The sequence below is a fragment of the Paramisgurnus dabryanus genome, chromosome 15 (assembly GCF_030506205.2).
Source record: "Paramisgurnus dabryanus chromosome 15, PD_genome_1.1, whole genome shotgun sequence".
In the NCBI taxonomy this organism is placed as follows: domain Eukaryota; kingdom Metazoa; phylum Chordata; class Actinopteri; order Cypriniformes; family Cobitidae; genus Paramisgurnus; species Paramisgurnus dabryanus.
In genome coordinates this window covers 35,219,977-35,242,129 of record NC_133351.1, presented here as the reverse complement: position 1 = coordinate 35,242,129, position 22,153 = coordinate 35,219,977, and the positions used below count along the sequence as shown (strand labels likewise).

General features: G+C 35.7%; 1 protein-coding gene across 1 annotated transcript in view; it reads left to right on the top strand.

The window, feature by feature from the left end:
* Nucleotides 1-22,153, top strand: part of myo3b (myosin IIIB) — a 146,416-nt gene that overhangs the window by 44,551 nt on the left and 79,712 nt on the right. The window contains exons 12-25 of the mRNA XM_073811996.1: nt 2,070-2,225; nt 6,081-6,165; nt 7,534-7,650; nt 7,954-8,058; nt 8,202-8,285; nt 9,851-10,053; nt 10,365-10,463; nt 10,588-10,702; nt 10,827-10,953; nt 11,378-11,588; nt 13,152-13,299; nt 14,841-14,994; nt 15,682-15,770; nt 17,993-18,122. Of these exons, the coding sequence (XP_073668097.1) occupies nt 2,070-2,225; nt 6,081-6,165; nt 7,534-7,650; nt 7,954-8,058; nt 8,202-8,285; nt 9,851-10,053; nt 10,365-10,463; nt 10,588-10,702; nt 10,827-10,953; nt 11,378-11,588; nt 13,152-13,299; nt 14,841-14,994; nt 15,682-15,770; nt 17,993-18,122 (1,823 nt within the window). The remainder of the gene's footprint in view (nt 1-2,069; nt 2,226-6,080; nt 6,166-7,533; nt 7,651-7,953; nt 8,059-8,201; nt 8,286-9,850; nt 10,054-10,364; nt 10,464-10,587; nt 10,703-10,826; nt 10,954-11,377; nt 11,589-13,151; nt 13,300-14,840; nt 14,995-15,681; nt 15,771-17,992; nt 18,123-22,153) is intronic.

Below are 22,153 nucleotides of genomic sequence, written 5' to 3'. Positions count from 1 at the left end.
TGTAAATACTATTATTCATCAAAATGATAACTGTTAATACAATATCAGTGGAAATAACTCACAATTATGATTCTTTTTTTTGTTTAAATTGTGCAGCCCTTTCAAAAAAATCTATTTATATGCATTGATGTATAATACAAGGATGATTAGATGAAGGATCATGGATGGATGAATGTGAGGACATCTATCTATTATAGGCAGATATATAAACAGTATCAACCTTAAGTATATAGACTGAATTTGATTGAATTATTTGTGTTTTAAAAAAATCTAGCAGGCGTTACAACAAACTCTCTGTTTGTTACTACAATGAACCCCACCTATGGGTCACATTTGCACTCCTGTCACTTTCAGTGTAATTGTATGATAACAGTAGGTCCCACAAACAACTTAAGTGTTAATTTGTAGCAGAGATGTGTGTGTTGATTGTGTAAAAAAATGTTAATCTATCTTAAATATTTTTTATTGAGAGAGCCAAAGCCATAAAGCATTAGTGTGTTAGTGCCCTACTCTCCCCTATACTGTACAAAGGTTTGGATTGACACTTCAGCAGATGTTTAGCAGAATCTCTGAATCTTTTTCGTCCTGATATCAGAATTTGCCTTCACAATTTAGTCATTTGCATATTAATTATATTGTATGAATGCTGGATTAAGCTGAGCAATCATCACACATTATCCTGTTATTTTAGGTCAGTTAGGATCATTTTTAAATCTCATTCAGACTAAATTGTTTAAGAAAGCTGAGTTGGTGTCTTGGTCAGTCTGATATCAAACCTTTAAATGACATGTAAATGCACTTACAGTATTGATCAACTCATGTATTCAGAGCTCAAAACAAACATGCCAACATGTCAATAACATCAAACCTTATTGGGTTTAATGTTTGATTTTATTTTCATAACAAACATGCTTAGTTTATATACTGCATAATTTATGTTTTACTTTCTGCCTTTCTGTGTGGAGTTTGCATGTTTTCCCTGTGTCATTGTGGGTTTACTCCGGGTACTCCGGTTTCCTCCCACAGGCCAAACACATGCAAATTGGAGAGGCCAAATTATCCCTCCCCCAACCTGTGTATGGATCAACTTGTGTATGGATTAACTGGTTCTCGCCATGAATATAACTGTAAATGCTGGATTCTGGAATGGTGTAAAGAAATAAAGGAAGAATAAGTAAATAATGAAACTTATTTACTGTGAACAGCTGTAGCCTTTCAAGTACCGGTACATTCTGATAAATGTTATTTATTATAATCACATACAGTACTAATGTTTAAAACCGCAATAGGCAGTATAATACTTATCAAGCACACATAATTGTGCCACTTTTCAACCCCCATAGCGTACCCTTTCTTGAATTTTCTTGAAAGACTTTAGAAATGAAGCACAGATGTGTCATTTCAGCTCACATTTTATGAAAGGCTGTGTTTCTTTTCTTAAAGCCTGTTATATTTTCTTTGTCATTTGGGGACATAACAAAAGCTTTACAGGAGCTAAAGTCTTATGTTTTTGTACAGCAGTACAGAAGGAAAACTAGATGAAAAACACCTGTGTCATAATGTGTTTATGTTGACGTGTATGTACAGTAAACTGTGCCTAATCTTAACCCCAATCATGTTTAAAGCAAGATATGATTTGGCAGATTTATGATCACTGAAGTTCAGACAATTGATACTGCTTTTTTGTGCGGGCTATTGTGTGACATCCATGCAACAGCACCCAGTGGTCCAGTAAGCGATTGTCTGTTCGTCAGCACCAGCCTGAGGACACATGATAAGAGTGTTTACACTTGATACTATGGTAATGAGAGAGAGAATGAGAAAGAGGAAAGCTGAACATATGCTCAGTTCAGATCTAAGACCGGTTCTGTGTGTCTACCTGAGGCTGAAGTTTGATAAAGATGTACAGGTAACATGCTTAAACCTTCCTGAAGACCTTCACATCGCTGATGGGATTATACAAGATCTTCTGCTTATTAACTCTTCTCTCTTCTTGTCTCTTCTCATCTTCTCTGTCTCCTCTTTCTCGTCTCGTCTTGTCTCGGCTGTTCTGTTTTCTTCACCTGCAGGTGTTTGATAAAGGATTTTGAGAAGCGTCCATCAGTGACGCATCTGCTGGAGCATCCGTTCATTAAACAGGCTCATGGGAAAGACACGTCGCTCAGACAGCGGCTGTCAGTTCTCATCCGCGAACAACAGGAGGTTGGTAGCAGGACCAAGACCAGGTATGTGGTGGCTAAATGAAGATTTTATAAACCTCTGAGCGTTATCTGAAACGAGAGTGAGATTTGCATGAGGTAAACAGGAAAATACTTCACTTCACATGTGTAAAAGGTTCTACTTAAGATGGCAAAGTTGGTACAGGTGCACTTTTTAAAAAAAGCTAATAATAGCCTGCCAATCACAGATTGTCATTTTAAAATGTTCTCAGTTGCTTTAGATCCCATTCAGGGTCAAAGCAGAGATCTGGCAGCCTTGACCATGACAGCGGTCATTTTGAGCCGTCATTTTTATTAATCTCTGTCCTCTGTAGGTGCAGATCTGAGGTGGTGGATTCATTACATCTAAATGTGAAGTAGTGAGGCTGTTGTTGTGACAGTCCAGAAATACGTGCTGGTTATAGTTGTTCATCACCGTGTCATGTATCACCTGACATCTCTCTCCAGCAGATGGCAGTGTTATCTGTTGAAGAAATTAAAGCCCTTTAGGTTTGAACTGTGAGGATACAATACAGGAAAGACCTGAGGGTTGAATCGGATGACGTATATCTGTGTGAAAGAGACACTTTGCATGCTGTAGAAAGACGGACGGCAGTTATATTGATGCAGCAAATGACGATGTCATGACAACACTGATTGGCTGATTGCATAAGCATGCTACAGTCGACTAATGTGATGTCAAATGCAGAAGACATTTAAGCTGTTAAAAAATGATCCGAGGTGTCACTGTGGTGGTTTCATAAGTTCATATTAGTCCCTCAGAAGAATATAGTGGTACCAACGGGGTCATATTAGTAGCTCAGCAGTATATATTGTTGCCAGATTCATACATATCTGTACTTAAATGGTACATATTAGGACCAAAATTTTAAGGGTGCTGCCCAGTGACAGATTGGGGTCATGTTTTCTGACTGTGTACTGTAGTGGTTGTGCATGATGCTCTCAACTATTTGATTCCCAGGTAATACATTTACTAAAAATGAATAGCCTAAATGCATAGCAGGTAGCTAAAAGTACATGGCAAATGTATATTTTTTAAGGAGGCTGAGACTGTATAGAGTGGTTAGCAATATCCTACGTGTTTTTAACCAGGCCACGCTTAAAAGTCTTATTTGCTACAAAATCACAGTCTGGTTTGGAAACTTGTCTGTTCAGCTAAAAAACAAATGGGCTCCTATTCAAATAACAGCAATGAAAATCATAGGAATACAGGGCTCGCAAAATTTCAAAATCCCTGGTAGCCCTTAGGGCAGGCACTCTTTAGTTTTTGGTAGCCCGAAATGAATGCAAGTAGGCCGAATAAAAAATACATTACTTTTAATGTAGAATATTGAGACAAAACATCTATCAAAACACAAATAATACATAAATTACAATCATCAGTATAAATATTTGCTTCTAACTGAAGTGAGATATTAATAAACTTCAGATTCTGTATTAACTGAAGTCACAGATAAGAAAATGCCACTTGACTTTGTGGGCATAGCACAGGTTTCTTCAATTAGTTTTACCACGGGCCAAATTTTGCCAATACAAAGCCAATAGGACCTCTAACCACAATGTTTAATCTGCTATTCTTGTTGTTGTTTTGAAAAACTGGATTTTCATGCCAAACAACTGTTCCTGTTCATCTCCACACCAGATATACTCACCATTTAATTGTGGTTCAATGGGTCACAAAACTCACAATTTGGATCATCCAGTTATAGATTGGATAATTTTTTTGATCAGAAAAAAGGGGCTACTATCGCTTTAAGAGTCACATAAACTGTAGCCTTTTTTCCTAATTCTCTTCATTGTCTGTACAATCTATATCACTTTGAAGCCTTCACCCTCCTCTCACCCTCGAACAAGGTTCTAAAGTTTCTCCTAATACGACAGTTAACAGCAAAAGAGCGCTCACGCCTCAATATTTGACTGACAGGACAGCTGCTTCGGTGGTTGTCTAGCAATACAAATAGCCGCACCACACCGTCCTTTTTTAAAAGTGATCAAAAAAGGCAATGTTGCGCGCCTTGCGTTAACACGCATTTAAAACACGTTGGGTGTAACTGGCACCTAAGAATGCCAATATGTAAAACTTATAGACTGAAGCTTTCATTAGTTCCTGCCTCGATAAAAATGCTGAATTCTACCAAAAAGAAAAAAATGCTCCTATAACATATAAGAACTGTGTGTTTTGCATTATACACTTTACATTTTAGACTTATACATTGTTGTATTTTAGTTTATTATTATAATTATTATTATTATTATGTATTTTTTATTTATCGTCTGTTCAGAACAAGCACTTTGTCCAAGACACATTTTCCTTCAGGGACAAATTAAGTTAACCTTAACCTTAAATAATTATTCATAATTTCGATTTTCAGATGGTGTTGTTGACAACTTAAACAGGGACTAAGAGCCTGCGTTTTAGGAGCCTAAATCCCCAATGTTTTTTGAAACCGGTTCCCAGAGTGGATCAATGAAACCGACACCCCTGCGTCATCATGTGTATACAGCCCATTCATATACATTTTTGCCCTATTTTCACACAGATTATAGAAAATAATCAGAATAAAATACAGTGAAAAATATGTATGTTTGTTTATCATCCAGTATTTCTCTCTGGAGAAAACAGGTGTGTGAATTTTCTGATTTGAACATGAACTTGCGCATGACACATGCTGTTCAATGGTGATCAATCTCAAGTTTCAGCACGGACCATGAGGAGCTTCCTTATCTCATTTCTCGTTGTGAATTTTGATCTGTATTTAAACCATCGTGTCAAAGAGCTGAACGGTAACTTTTTGTGATGACACACGTGTCCACCCTACGACATGCCTGTTAAGGCATTGTTTCTGCCATTTGTTCACACCTTACACATTTCTTGTGACGACTCTGTGTTAACGGATAAGTAGATTGAATAAAAAAAAGATTGAATATTGGAAGCACTGACTTTGTGTGGATGTGGCCTAAGTGGCTAACCAGCCAAACCTTGCCTCTTTTGGCACATACAGTTTTTGTCTGCACATGCTCTTGACCACAGCTTTGAATGTTTGCTTTATCTGTTTAATTGGGCTGCTGTAACCAGAATAAGGTGCAAAGTGGACCAGATGAGGCCTGTTGTCATATACAGTACTTGACAGTATTTCATTATTGTTCTGCACATCTGAGATACATAAATTGATAAGGATATTCCTCACTTTAGTTTGAAATAAGATCATTTTGTAATTTTGAGAAAGAATGGAGATCGCTACACTCTGTGATTGTGAATAAACAGTCACTGGGTTGCCAAATTGAAGTCTTTCGCTCCCCAGGTCACATATAATCTGCTGCACTGATAGTGACAGTGAGAGGGACTCATAATGAGATTATGAGCTTGTCTCTGCTCTCACTGTTTAGTCACTGATGGCAAATATCAGTGAAGCGATTACACACACACACATAAGGCACAGTGTAATGTGTCTGTATACTGCCATCATGTCCCCAGGGCCCAATGGGTTTTAAGAGCTGTGAATAGAGCAGCTGCTTCCTCCTGATCTAAAGGTCAAAAATACAACAGAGGGTCAAACCCTGATGAAGTGTATTCACTACACGCTATAATAGACTTTGAACCCTAGAGGATTTACCAACATTAGACCTTAATAATGCCTACAGATACGAGTGGATGATATTTTGTTGTATCTGCAAGCAACTATTATTACTAATGCTCATACTCACAAACTCTAAAGTGCGGCCTGCTTTTTCAAACAATCAGATCTGCAATGTTTAATGGACCGATGATACAAATCTCATAGCAATTCCATATAAATATGTTTATAGATCTGCATAGTACTGAATATTTACTAAGATGAAACATTAATCTATTATTCACAGGCATGAGAGGATCAATACTCGAAAAACACTGATCATTGAGAGCTGCCCTGATGATGATCTGGTGAATCTGGAGGTCTTAGATGAGGTCAGACATGCTCATGAACATGCTGTAACATTAAAACAAAAACCTGTTTTTGTTAAATTATACTTGGGTAGTTGACACTAAACTTGTTCATTAATGGTTTCAAACATTTGAGGTTATATTGTTTTCAGTGTTGGGGGTAACACATTACAAGTAACATGCATTACGTAATAATATTACTTTTCTAAAGTAACGAGTAAAGTAACGCATTACTTTATAAATGTACACATTAATATTTTAGTTACTTTTTTAAAAAAGTAATGCGAGTTACTTTTCAGTTTAATCATTTAGAAAAAAATTATTAATTAAAAAAAGAATGTATTTCATTAAACTGAATGTAGTCACGTTTGAGGAACATTTTGAGTCAGAAAACAGAGATGGCAGGCCAGAGCTTGACATTTCTGTGATAGAAATATGCAATTTCTTGAATGCAGAACTTCTAAGTCATAAAACTGAAAGAAATCAAGCCTTAGCCAAGTAAGAAAAAGTAATGCAAAAGTAACTTAAAAGTAACGCATTACTTTCCATGAAAAGTAACTAAGTAACGCATTTAGTTACTTTTTTGGGGAGTAACTTAATATTGTAATGCATTACTTTTCAAAGTAACTTTCCCCAACACTGATTGTTTTATATGTATAAAGAAAGGTGTACATTTTAAGGACTGGTCATCCATTTCTCTTTATTAACTTATTTACTCATAGTACATTTTTGACGTATCTTTAAAGGAACAGTATGTAAGAAATGTATATCAATTAATCATAAAATGGCCCTGATATGTCACTAGACATTAAGAAATCATTTTCATTTTAAATACTTATATCACTGACAACAGTGGTCTGGCCAGGATATTGTCATTTAAAAAGGGGAGTTGTAGTAAACTGATGTTTATGTTGTCATGTTCTGGTCACCAGTTATGTGATTGCAGTACCAGTTTTAGCCACAAGTTTTGTGATTGCAATATCAGTTTTGGCCACAATCCTGCATACTGTTCCTTTAATGTGAAACGTTTATACAAGTCCAGATATTCTGTGTAGTCTGTTAATGGCCTAAAATTGTACAATAAATTTGCAGCATCTAGCGGTGAGATTGTGAATTGCAACCATTGTATGAAGATAAAAACAGCTCATTCTAATGTAATAAAAACATATCTGTTTATTGTGTAAGGGCTTTATACACCACTGAATTCATAGTTATGTATAATATATTGCATTTTTGTCAAAAGATCCTCATCAATTTTACACATTGTTCCTTTAAATAATGTCCCTGCTTCACTCAAATGAATTTAGAAATGAAATGACCCCGTCTGCGCAAATTAAATGTTTATTTGCTTGGATATGCCAGCTGAATGAATGTTTTCTCTCTCTTGTAAAGGAAACAATCATCACACATCTTCAGAGGCGATATGAAGAACTGCAGATCTACACGTATGTTGGTGACATCCTCATAGCCTTAAACCCCTTCCAGAACCTCAGCATTTACTCTCCACAGGTGAGATCTTTTCAGCCAACTCCAGACAGCTGGCTTTGTCAAAGATCACCGTCTGAATGAAAGGTCAAAATCCTGTAGAGTTTATCTCCAGCACACATACTTGTATTTTCCATTTTCCAAAATTATAGTTAATGTAATTAAGAAACTGCAGCTTTAACACTCTTTTTTAATGAAGAAAGCAAAAGCAAATAGTGATGCACTTGTTGTGTGGCATGCACTTTGAGATGGCTTCCTGAATCAAAGGTTTTCCTGTGGAGAGTAAGATGTAGTTTCCTGTCTGTAAAGAATGCCCTCTGTTCTCAGTTCTCGAAGCTCTATCATGGGATGAAACGCTCCACTAACCCTCCACACATCTTTGCCACGGCTGATGCAGCCTATCAGAGCATGGTCACACTCTCCAAAGATCAGGTACCACTCTCTCTCTTTCTCTGTTTGTCTGTCGATTAAGGTGTATTCATTAAGACTATTTAAGTGAAATGACTGATGTATTTTGTGTTTTTGGCTTTGTGTATAAAAAATGTTTTTGTTTTCATTGTTGTGTGTGTTTGTAGTGTATAATCATCAGTGGAGAAAGTGGAGCTGGTAAAACTGAGAGTGCTCACCTCATCGTACAACATCTCACCTTTCTAGGCAAGGTATGTACACTTATGCATTATACACTAGCTAATACATTCATACTGTATGTACTTTACCAGTCCAAAAGAAATGCTTCAATTATGAGCTGATTGATGTAAACTACTTAAATTAAATATCTAACATGTTAAGATTCTTTTAAACTCAAAGATTTGTAAGTTTTAAGATAGATACATAAGGTCTATTTAGGGCTTTTCAAACTGCACTTAACCCTGGGTTATTTTCGTTCTAAACCCTGCTTTTAAACCTAAAGTTTCACACTTGTATTTTTGAAGCGGGGTTATCCCTGAATTTAACCCAGGGTTATTAAAACCTGCTCCAAAGCAGAGCTACCCCTTCTTTTGCAGGGTTACCCATTCAATGGGTTAGAATGTTATGACTCAATACTTAGCAACGGACAGCAAACCAGAAACTGAAGATCACGTACCTCATACTGTTTCACCATATGTGTACTAAAAATACCTGAATTTAAGTAAAAATTACATCCCAGGAGGCTTAAAACAGCCAAGTGAGATTTACGTTGTGACCTGTTCTGTCCCTGACGTGAAAGCGTGAGACGGGTGGTTATGTACAACGACAGCACGCTATTTAAATTCAGTCAGTTTGACATCGCTTATAATCAACTCATGACTCTTGAAACTACAAATAATAACGTTAACCTAGGGTTTAGGAATAAAGTAAACCAAGGTTAAGTATAAATCGCGTAAAACAGATAACCCAGGATTCAGTTTGCATGAGGGTTAGAATAACCATACATGCTAACTACAGTATTTAGAGTGTAAATATCCCGATACAGGTAAAATAAGTCTGCCAAATGCATAAAGGAAATGAAATATGTTGTATTGCATGCTCATTAAAAAGCAAACTGAGACATTATTCAGCACTGCTGCTACCCATACACCAAAAATATCTTATTTTTCTCTGGATATTTTGAAATATATTTTAAAAATAAATATATTTTAAAGCATGTATGGTAAATGGACTTCATTTATATAGCGCTTTCATAGACCAATGGCCAGCCAAGCGCTTTACATATTGCTTCACATTCACCCATTCACTCACACATTATATTAACATTGCATTGAAATAAAAACTTTGTATGTTACAAACCTGTAAACGTAACATTAACATTAAAATTTAATTAAATTACATTTAAACTGCTCAACTACAAAAATATACTTATGATTTAATATGTTATACATACTTATACATTTTATACTTATAGATTTAATACAAACTTTTATTTTTTAGCCAATAAAAATATGTATGGGTTGTAAAATTAGACATGTATTAATTGCCCTTGAAATAAATTTCGAAATATATGTCAATATATGGTGGTTAAAAAAGATATTTAATTAAGCTTTACTCTCTACAAAATATATATTAGCATATAATTAAAGCATATTTTGGCCAGAGAAATGAATTTATTTGCTGTTTGCGTAACTTATTTTTGTTTATTTGTCAGGTTAACTAACCAAATAGTTTTTTAGGATCATTAATATGATGATGTCAAATTATCATGATTGATTTCTGTTTTTTATCTGCATCTGTTGTTTTCTGCATCCAGGCTAATAACCGAACACTTCGTGAGAAGATTCTTCAAGTGAATCCCCTGGTGGAGGCGTTTGGTAACGCATGCACGGCCATTAACGATAACTCCAGCCGATTCGGAAAGTATCTGGAGATGAAGTTCACACCTACGGGGGCGGTGATGGGTGCTAAAATCTCTGAGTACCTTCTGGAAAAATCAAGAGTCATCAAACAGGCTGCGTGAGAACCACTTTACCACAATTTATGACCATCAGAACATTAAAGTCACCAGGAAAAGACATTAGCAAGCCATTTTATCTGTTGTCCATTGAAACTGGATGTTATATTTATGAGTTGGATGGCTAGTAAAATATTCTCTTTGTGTTTGGAGGAAAGTGGGTTAAAAAATAGAAAAAATATATAAGGGTTTAGTGACCTCAGACAACATCTGTGAAAGTCTAAGGACCATAAAATGTTTGTCCTATCATTGCGTTTTAAATATAAAAACTTTTTATCATCTCATTACATCACTGCTTATGTTTGTCTTACAGGGGTGAAAAAAACTTTCACATATTTTACTACATCTACGCCGGTCTTTACCATCAAGATAACCTCAAGAAATACAGGCTACCAAATAAAACTGCCCCCAGGTCGAAAATGGTTATATGCTGTTGTTGTTTTTTTTATGTGTAGTTTAACATTTAATGTAATAGTACAACACATTAACCTGGATAACATACCTGCAGTCATTCATGTTATTTGTTTGTTTTGCAGATATATTGACTGTGTTAACAGTAAAGTGATGCAGGACATCATCTCCAGCAAACTGTACTCAGAGCAGTTTGACGCTATTCAGGATTGTTTCCGAATCATAGGATTTACGGAGGAGGTCAAGTCTGAAAATCAGATTTATCATTTTGTCATTTGTGAAAAGTTAATGCCTGTCTCATAACACATATCTGCTGCATTTCAATACACAAACATAGATTTTTTTATATATATATATCATACAGGAAGTGAATTCAGTGTACAGGATCCTAGCAGCCATTTTAAACACAGGAAATATTGAATTCACATCAACCACTTCACAGCATCAGAGTGACATGAGTGAGGTACCCAACTCTGAGGCCTTAGACAACGGTATGAGTCTTCTTACAAAAATATTACAGTCATCAATACATTTGTAATTTTATTAGGTGGTCAAAAGATGAATCGCGATTAATCGCTTACAAAATAAGTTAGTTTTTGCATAATATATGTGTATAAACTGTGTGTAATTATTTTGAATATATAAATACACACACATGCATGTATGTATCTAAAAAAAACATTTAAATATTTCCCTTATTTATTTAGATTTTGATATATTTTATTATATATAAATAAAAAATATACACATAAATAAGATTTATTGTAAAGACATATGGGTACTATATCTGAAAACATTTAAAATATTTTAAGCTTTTCTTGAAGATTAGTTTTTGGAATTTATTGTCGTATATCATATTGAACTACAGTAAATCTCAGAGCCAATAGTAAACATGTTCTCTGTGTCTGTGGATAGCGGCTGCTCTTCTCAGTATCGGTCCTGAAGAGCTTCAGGAAGCTTTGACCTCTCAGTGCGTTGTAACTCGAGGGGAGACCATCATCCGCACCAACACTGTAGACAAGGCCACTGATGTGAGGGATGCCATGTCTAAAGCCCTCTACGGCCGTCTCTTCAGCTGGATTGTGAACCGCATCAATGCCCTTCTACAGGCTGACTCCAACATCTGGTACTTCAAAATAAATCCCATCCAGAACCCTACGGTTAATTGATAATCGGCACCTTATGATACCTTCACTAAAGGACCACAAAATCACTCCTGTTCATGCACCTTTATTGTTTCCGATCAGCCATATCCCTGACAATCACAGTTTTATAATATATATATAAAAATAGACAAAATATGAATGTTCAGTGCAAGAAAACCACACTTAGTCGGAGGGTAACTTCTTATCTGTAACGTTAACAGCAATCCATTGCACAGCTGCAATCCGTAACAGAGGATATAGACACAGTGTTACTGATTGCCGCTATAACTTACTGAAGTTACAGTAATATGTATATATACTATTACTACATATACTGTATATTAGATAGAAAATAGCAAATACTATAATATAGAATTTACCAGAGCTGCAAGTGCACAGGGGAAGCGATCAGATGATCAGGCAAATCTCTGATAAGCATCACACCAAACTGTAACTGAGCCTGTCTGTCTCAGATGTCCTCTACAACCGCGGATGAGACAGGGAAACAGAACAAGGTGCTATTAGTTTAGAGGCCACTCACATGTTATGTTAAAGCAACACTATGTAGTTTCCATGTAAAAATGACTTACAGCTCCCCCATGTGGTTGAAAAGCGCAACAGTGCCTGGTATCAGACACTCTACTGCAGGCATGGGGAGGGGCGGGGCTGTGTGCTCTACCCTCCACCGCCACTTTCAGAGTGTGCTTGTAGCAGCTAGGAGGCTGCTCAGGTTGCAGCAACAGTACAATTTGTCCAGTTAAAAGTTGTTCCATCACTGAAATAATTTTAGAGACATTATTTAAAGGTAAAAAAAATTACACAGTGTTGCTTTAAAGCCAAAGGTCAAAAATGCCATATTTTGATGTATGACAGTGTGATGTTTATACTTTGATCTACTGTATATTGATCCTCTTTTTATGTCCAAACGTTTTTTCATCTTCGTCAAATCTTTCCACTAGGAATGCATTTACATGCGCAGGAATCATCTTGAGCGATGACCTCCAGTTTGACCATGCAAAGCTTAGAATATTAATAACCACAACCAAAGAAAAGAGGTTTTTATAAATGTTTGATACAGAGTTACATTGAAAAAAAATATGCAGATGATTAAATAGACTTCAGAGAGAGTGGAAAAGCTGTTCATTGATCCAAACGCCTCTTGTCAGACATCTGCTTGTCAGAGAAATGTACGTCTTCTACCTCAATGCACAGCATCCAAATTCTGCCGTTTCCACTCCAATCAGAGATGCATTCAGCGTTATTGCAGCTAATAACCTGTTAGCGGCCGCAGAAGGTCACCCCTGCTCACTGTCTGAGGAGTCTGGAGGAGATCATCATTGACCGAATGTTACAAGATGAGCTCCTGAGCACTTCCTAAACTGAAACGACATGCGAGAACAAACCTGTGTTTTTAAAGTTCTTTGTTTTTGTGTTGTTTGGTCGAAAGGTTGTAAAATATTCAGTTGTGTGGGTCATTAGTGTGTTTAAGGTGTTATGCGCTACGACAGTCGGGTAATGTTTGCTCGGTCTCTGTGTCTTTGAAGTGCGGCCGAGAGCGTGATGAATGTGGGGATTTTGGACATCTTTGGTTTTGAGAACTTCAAGAAGAACTCATTTGAGCAGCTGTGCATCAACATTGCTAATGAACAGATCCAGTTCTACTTCAACCAACACATCTTCGCTCTGGAACAGGTGAGACACCTGAGTTTCTTTGTACACATGGCTTTGAACGATGAGAGATATTTTTCAAGTTTTCAAGTTCTGAAACTGAAAGGGTCTGCTTCAGTTTGGAAACAAACAAATAAAATTGAGATAGAGAAAGTGCCATGACTCTTCTAGGTCTTCTGTCTTATGAATAAGTAACATCAGTCAGTCATGTCATATCTGACCTTAGCGGCTGTACAGAATTATAAAGAAAATGTCTTCATACTAACCAACCCTGAATATTAAAGGTGCCATAAAACTGTATTTATAGATGAATAATAAGAAGTACATGGTTATGACATATCATGAGCCTCAAACACGATTGTTTTCTCCTACTTATGTAAACCTTGTGAATGCGAAAGACATTAACTCAACATAAATCTCAACATAAAGCCCCCAACATTAAACTACACATTAAATTAATTACAATGTTGAGACAATGCTAAAAACAAAGTTGTGACTGCTGAGTTAGCGCTATATGCTAGTTAATGCTATATGCTAATGTTTAGGCTGAAGTTCTACTATTGACATTACAGTTATGCAGGGCCATATTGAAAAAAAACCCACAAAATTACCATTTAGAAACGTCCATTAACCATCTCCAAACAATTGATTATTCCTCAAAATTTGTATCTTCATCTGATACAGACTCAAACATAAGATCTGTTTACACACACACAGAGCTACTGAAGGAGCTGCTCTGAGAAACAGCCAATCAGAGGAGAGCTCGTCATTATTATTCATGACCTTTTCAAATGAGGTAATAATAGACCATATCATTGGTCTATCGGTTTTATGCTGTAGACAGAGCAGCCTTATAATTTGGCATATTTTCATGTTTGGTTTGCACTTGGGTAGTCAGTTTATTACTCCTTTAGGACTCTGATGGATATTTTCAAGCATGGTTTATAGGCGATGTCCTGGTAAAAATGCAGAAGAGGCGAGAATGTAGTTGTAAAAGTTTTACTGCCAAATATTGATGAGTAGTAAAACCACAGGATGAAAAACAGTCAAGAGATAATCCAGACAAATGCAATCTATTTAGGGAGTTTAGTGATCATATTTCCACCCGGAGCTCAGCGGGCGAACACAGCAGACAATCCGACAACCTGAAGCAGATTTTCCAAAGTATCAGATAGGGAAGACTCTCCTGCAATAAGTGTATGTAACTAAAACAGCTAAATAAAACATGCAAATGAGCCATTAGATAAAGTAGACACAAATATTGCTTTGCTTAAGGAATGTTTTTCAAACATGACCTGACCTGTAATAATGTAATGTGGTTAGGGAATAATTTCATATAAATATTTCATATTTATTCGCATTCAGATTTTACATTATTTGTTTTTCCAGGTGATTTGTTGGATTGCTTGTATAAGTGCATTGTGTATGCATTGTTAAGCAGTGTGTATGTGCTGTGTGTGTGTGTGTGTGTGTGTGTGTGTGTGTGTGTGTGTGTGTGTGTGTGTGTGTGTGTGTGTGTGTGTGTGTGTGTGTGTGTGTGTGTGTGTGTGTGTTTGTTTCTTTAGATGGAGTATCAAAGTGAAGGTGTAGATGCCAGTCTGGTGGAATATGAGGACAACAGGCCCATTCTAGACATGTTTCTGCAGAAGCCCATGGGTTTACTGTCTCTGCTGGATGAAGAGAGCCGCTTCCCACAAGCTACTGACCAAACACTTGTTGGTAAGACTTAAGTAAATTTGTATACTCTGTGTTGCAACATTAAAACCCCTGTGGAAGAAAACTGCCATATTAACTACATAAACCTCATTTACAAATGTTGAATCACTTACATTTCATTTGATAAACAGGATAGAAAAATTGTGTGCATTTTTTGCTTTATGTGTAGATGAGATGTCTTTTGCAATTCAGATGATGTGATATGCATTGTTGGGAAAAGTTACTTTTAAAAGTAATGCATTACAATATTAAGTTACTCCCCAAAAAAGTAACTAATTGCGGTACATAGTTACTTTTCATGGAAAGTAATGCTTACGTTCCTTTTAAGTGAATTTTGCGAAGAGAAGTTCTGCATTCAGAATTTGCGTATTTCCATCGCAAAAATGTCAAGTTTTCGTCTGCCATCTCCATTTCTGACTGAAACTGTTTATGCATAGAGTGTGTAATTCTACATTAATGCATTCAGTTTAATGCAGTACATTGTTTTTTCATCTAATTAATAAAACTGAAAACTAAAAAAAGTAACTCAAATATTAATGTGTAGATTTATAAAGTAATGCGTTACTTTACTCGTTTCTTCAGAAAAGTAATATTATTACGTAATGCACGATACTTGTAATGCTTTATCCCCAACACTGGTGATATGTGATGTGATTAAATGTTTAAATGACATGTTTATCTCATATACAGATAAGTTTCAAGACAACTTAAGAAACAAATATTTCTGGACACCAAAGCGTGTGGAGCTTTGTTTTGGGATTCAGCATTATGCTGGCAAGGTAAAACTGCATTAAAGCGTCATTTCATTTCAATCTTTGACATGATCTTACTCCAGTGTTCTTCACTCCCAGTCCTGGAGAGCCGGTCATCCTGCACAGTTTAGCTCCAACCTTAATCAAACACACCAGCAAGCTAATCAATGTCTTCATGATCACTAGAAAATCACAGGTAGGTGTGTTTGATTAAGGTTGGAGCTAAACTGTGCAGGGCACCGGCTCTCCAGGACTACTCAGACAATATTAAAGATATCAAGGTTATATTTTCACAGAATGTTCATTACATTATGTAGGATGATTTTATGTAGAAAACATTAAATCACTAAAAATGACTTAAACTGGGTTTTCACAGGCATGGTCAGATTTAATTTAATACATTAATTCTTAATACATTTATTTTGTGGATGTTGTTTTCCTAACAGATGAAAAAACCTAAATAATTATTATTAATAAATAATTTATAAATATTACTTCACATTAATGCAGTATTGTACTTTTTATACTTACTTAATTTAATTTATGTAATATAATGAAGAGATCAGATGCAAAAACCACCTCTGACAAAAATGAGATAATGACAACTGAATGCTCTCAGCATGTATTTTTATGTTCATCAAATACTATTACTTTAAATACGCTTAATCTTGGCCTCAGGCCACTCAGAGACACCAGTTTGTTGGAAATATCTGTTAAACACCACATCGATCTTTCAGCAAAGTCCTCTAAATGCACAAAAGAGAAATGTTAAAAGACAAATTTGTTTGTACATGGACCTGAATTAGGGTTGGGCGATGTCCCCTAAATTGGCAGTTGACGATGGTTACATTAATACATCGCGATGGACGATGATATCGTTGGGGGGGTATTTAAATTTTTCGTTATTATATAATTATTATTAATTATTTTACTTTATTACTTCCACTTAAGCAGAGTTGTCCACTTTTTTATTTTAATATAGATTTTTACATAAATACTATTTTGTACTTAAAAGCTATAATTTTGTTATTTTACGAACCCAATGACTCCTCCGCGCTTTCCAATAGGTTGCACATAAATATCTGTGCCACCAGTACTCCGTCAGAGCGGGTCTTCAGCACCGCGGGGAGCAGCCAGCACTTCAATCCGCAGCTTATTAAAACTAGACAAAGTGAACAAGTTGGTATTTCTGGCCAGAAGCATCGAAATTAAAACATGGTCTGTGTTTGTAAATCTCGCGTTTCGATTGGAGTGTTGTTCCCGTTTTCTTGTTCTTGGCGTTCGCTGAATTCTGGGTTTATATAAACTGCCGCTTCAGTGCAGTAACGCCACATAGCTATGTAACAATGAGCACGATCCCCGAGACACTACAATAGGCTACTTATAAATGATTAATATGGGCTGTTTTCTTGTACAAAATAAAATATTTTAAGTTAAATGTACAACATGTAAAAAGACAAGATTCTAGCAATGTCAAGATCAAATGCCTGACAGGATATTTTCACAGGCTAACACACGTCACGTCTCAGGCATAGACTACAGTATTTAAAATAGCACATTCATTAGTTATATTTTCAATTTAATTTATAGAGCAATTCCCGCAAAGATTTTAGGTTAACTATAGTCTATAGAAGAGAGTTAGTGTATGTCGACTCGCAGCGGAGTGGGGTGGGGGTGTGGCATCACCATGGTGTCTCTCCATCGTGATGTCAATTAATGATATCGTCCATCGGCACAACCCTAACCTGAATACAATTTAAATGTGGCAGCTACATGAATCACAGCACCCCTTAATGTGTGATTCAGATTCTTCATTTTTGCATTTAAAATTCTGACTTTCATTATTTGCGTTGTTTCCAGTTTAGCATCTTATTTTGCAACTGTTACTACGTCTGCTTAATTATGGGAAAAATTATAATTTTTTTTAATCATAAGTTCATCAGAGTTATTTGACATTACTCAATGACCTTGAAAGCATGCATTTATTCAACCTTTTTATTGCCATTAAAGTGAAATTATTCAACCTAAACATAAGAGCCTGATAAAAAATGCTCATTTCCAAGAAAACATGTCAGATGCACTAAGAGGGCTTTGGATCTGAACTCTTCAAATATATGCAATCGAAATTATCATTAAATAATTCCTGTTGCAACAATCGTATTAAATATAGAAAGCACTAACAGCATTAGATTGAATACTGTCATATCAGAATTTAGTGTCTCATGTAGAATTGTGCTTAAATGTCTCAGGTCTTATATAACGTCAGTGGGTTTTTGGAGAAGAACCGGGACACTCTGCCTGCAGACATCGTTGTGGTTTTGAGAACGTCCGAAAACAAACTCTTACAGCAACTGTTTTCCAGCCCACTCACTAAAACAGGTAACAAACACACCAACATTGATCCCATGAGCTGATTATTCATTCACAGCTGTGACATCATCTCTGTCACCTCTCTAGCCAATCAGTGCTGATGGTCAGGTCAGCTGTTTGTCTGATGAATACTGCAGTGCCTGTGTGTCGAGGGATGTTGGAGGTGTCATGTGTTTTAGGATCTTGTAGAAATGGTGTTGAATGATTTAAGTGGTTAAGAGGCATCACAGGTCATGACCTATATTAAAATGGTGGATTGTATTTAAAGCGATCTTTTGAAAGTGCTGCTCTTTACACGTGTGTTAGGTCAGTGTAATGTTCATTCTGTTTGTGGTTATGTGATAAAATCATCACTTCAATCTCAGGTCGAAAGCTCTGCTGAGAGGTCATGACATTACATCCACAATAAGAAAAATATTGTGTTCATGCGACCCTATCTTTTATGCTTTATTATTTTTTGCTTCATAGTAACATCACTTGATATTTTGATTCATTCTTCATCAAGAGTCTTGATTTCTGTCTTTAAAAATGTTTACATAAAATAGCATTTCTAAGAACTTGACACATGTATCTTATCTTAATTTTACAATTTATGAATGTAGGAGTGGGAGTGGGTTTATCGCGTTTTGGGAAAAAAGGTAGAAAAGATGACAGAATAACACGGCAGATATCAGATTTTGTGTAAAATTAAGAATTTACTTTTTAAAACTGATATAATACTTATTTTGGTGGTTACTCTTTTTTTAGAAATGGTGTTTATCGCATTTTGGAACCAAACTCTTACATTACCCATATCACTGGTTTTGTGGTCCAGGGTCACATATTTGATCTGTCAACATTCAAGTGAGAATAACTGAGCAGAATTCAGATCTTCTCATCTCGTTCTTTCTTGTTTTTAATTTTATAAATAGAAATCTCTCCACTCATTATCTCTGGAGTGGCTGATCTCCAGGCAGAGGAATAGTGGGATAGAGCTGTGAATGGATGTGTTTTCATTTTCTTTAAGCTGTCCCCTCGGGGCCCGCTGCTTCTCTGCTATCTTCTGGAGTTTAGGATATTCCAGCGATAAGTTTCTCAAAAGCCCAGAGGAAGAAATGCAGCTCTTTAGCCCAGTAAACTGCTTTTCCTTTGGTGCCGTTGTGCCAGCCAGGTGCTTAATAAAACCAAGAGTTAGAAAGTGAGTAGATTTAATAAAGTGTGAGTGGGTGCATGCTGGGTAATGTGTGTTCATGTGTCTCTGTATTATATGGCTGGTCGTAGCCCACAGCTATCTGTTAATAAGTGCGAAAGGATAAATTTGAATGAGTGCATGAGTGTTATCAGATGGTGCGTGTTTAAGACCTAAAATAATATTTGTTATCTCTTTGTACTGATTAAGAGAATTTTGTGTGTGGAGAGATAAGCTATATGGCTTATTGCATCCCAACGTGCATATTATCTATACTATAAAGTGTCAGGATTAGTGCGTCTTAAATTTATAGTATGTTAAAATTTAATTGCCAGTATATAACATTCAGGCGTCTAAGCGTCTTATCTTGAAACAACTGTTTAGCTGTTGTGCAACTGTTTAGGTTTTTTGCTTATGTTACCCACAACCACCTGCACTGCAGAACTGGGGTATTTTTAGCATTTTTCTGTTGACAAATGGCAGAAAATACAAAGCTAAAGCTGCTTCAAATATTTAAAATATGTGTGAAGTGATCATACATTTTAATAAATATTTCATGAATAGTTTAAGTTAAGTAAAGTACTTTTAGGTAAAAAAAAATATGATTACATGATAGCACATCCCAATATATCAATGTTTTCTTTAATTATAGAGCTGGATAAATCAGCTAGTATTAATTTAAGAGTGTCTGGTTGTACATTGAAAGTAAAATAGCTATTTTTCAGTATTTCAATCAAAATCTTTTAATTCAGCCATTAGGATCACCTTGGGTCCTCTGGAAAATTTAATATCATGTTTACTGTTTACCTTTTAACATCTTAATAAAAGGCCCATGATTGTGGTTGTACCACCCTGACATTTGAAGACATTGAATTGTTGTACAGAAGTTTTACAATTATCGCATCAGCTACTAATATTTATGAAATTTGATTTATAAATATTTTGAACTTAAAACAACCCCAAGGTATTTTAATTTGAATTTCTAAATATAAACCATTTTTAACTGTTGTCTAATTAAACTGCTAATTTGTACGGACACTCGCCCCACCTGCCATTATACAAGTTTGAGATACCAAAAAATACATTAATATTTATTATTAAAAAATGTATATATATATATGTGGTAGAATAAAGTGACAGATTTCATAAATGTATCAAGTAACTTTTAAAGTAAAGTAAAGTAATGACCCTGGACACATATGTTTGCATGTCATTGACCCATTTGTAGATTTGTGTGCAGATATTGACGTTAGTTAATGTTTTGGTAACACTAAAAGAGGATGTACTTGTTAACATTAGTAAAAGCTAACATTAAGTAAAATGGTTAATAAATGCCTTAGAATAACTGTTCATTGTTAGTTTAACTATTGTTAACAAATACAACCTTATGGTAAATGTTTCCAATGTTTTAAAAATACAATACACAGATGCACAAGATCCATAAATGAATGGCAGGAGTGGTGTTTGTGACAAAAAGATATATTTTGTAAATATTTTTGATTTGCAAATCTTGTTTCATTTTTTTGTAAGTTGTATTTACTTTTTGCAACTTCCAACATGTATTTGTGGGTGACCATAATTTATAATCTCTAGAGTGTTGAGTTGAATTCTGACCACTAGGTGTCAGGTGTGATGATTCATCTACACCATCACTGCGACATGCAACTTTTAATAATTCATTTGTATTTGCAACATATGTACATCATTGATTTCATTTTCTACTTCTGTTAACCATAGGTTATGTTAAATATTTAAAAGGGGATTGATTGAACAAGCCTGGTTTTTAAAAAACTCAAAGTGAGAAAATTATGTAAAAATCATAAAATGTACACCATATAATTCCTAGGTTATGTTTAATATTTAATGTGTTGCTTGATCAGGTGGAGCATGTATAACTGCTTGTCCATTTGTAAACTTGCATATAAGTTTGCCATCATCACTGTTCACTGTGATGTTTCTCTATGACTTTATGTGACATACCATAGTGTGTAACGCTTGACTGTGACTGTACAAAATTAATTCTCATGCAAATCTTTCATCAACATTTATGATTGGTTGTTTCCTGATAAACAGTTTACTTACATTCTTAAATATTTTTTTCCAAAGTGTTAACAGTAGCCCTATATATGAAGTTATGATGTTAACTCTAGGTAAAGTATAGTGTTAAAGCCAATAAGATACACACTTGTTTCTGAACATGAAGGATCTTTGCAATCTACTTGGATCTCTAGAATGTAAAAGCCGTCATTCAGATAACAATTGTCATGAACAGTGTTGTATTATTATAACAAAATCTTATATTAATGACATATCAATATTCAGCATTGTAACAAGTTGTTGCACCATAATTGAAAGCACATTTAATTCCTCTGAAGCTATTAAATAAACACTCGGTACAATGGCCTTGAGTCTGGGGTCAGCCTGCTCATGCGGTGCTGTTTTGTCAGAGGAAGTGGATTCAATTTGCATGAACAAATTTCCCCAAAGCCATAGGTCTTGTGTGGATTTGGGGGTACGGTGTGTTTGGCTTGGCCGTGTTCTGGAAAACACCATTGGGCTTTTTACTGCAGGCCGGTGACCACACTGCGTGTATGTGCTTCTCTGTGTGATCTTTCAGTGGATTTGCATTGAACATCTGTGTGTTCGAGCAGAACCGTATGGTCTTCTGGTTACTGTCAGCTCTTGCTCTGAAGCTCTCTGGAGAGGAACTGCTGCTGTTTTTGCTGTGTAGGAAATTGAGGAAGGCAAAATTGATTTTGGTTCAGTTTGTACATATGGACTGCATGAGTCAAGTCAGACTGGTATATTTAGCACACTGACCTATTGTTTTTACACTTAGCCTTGTTTTTCAAAAGAAGACTACTTCTTTGAA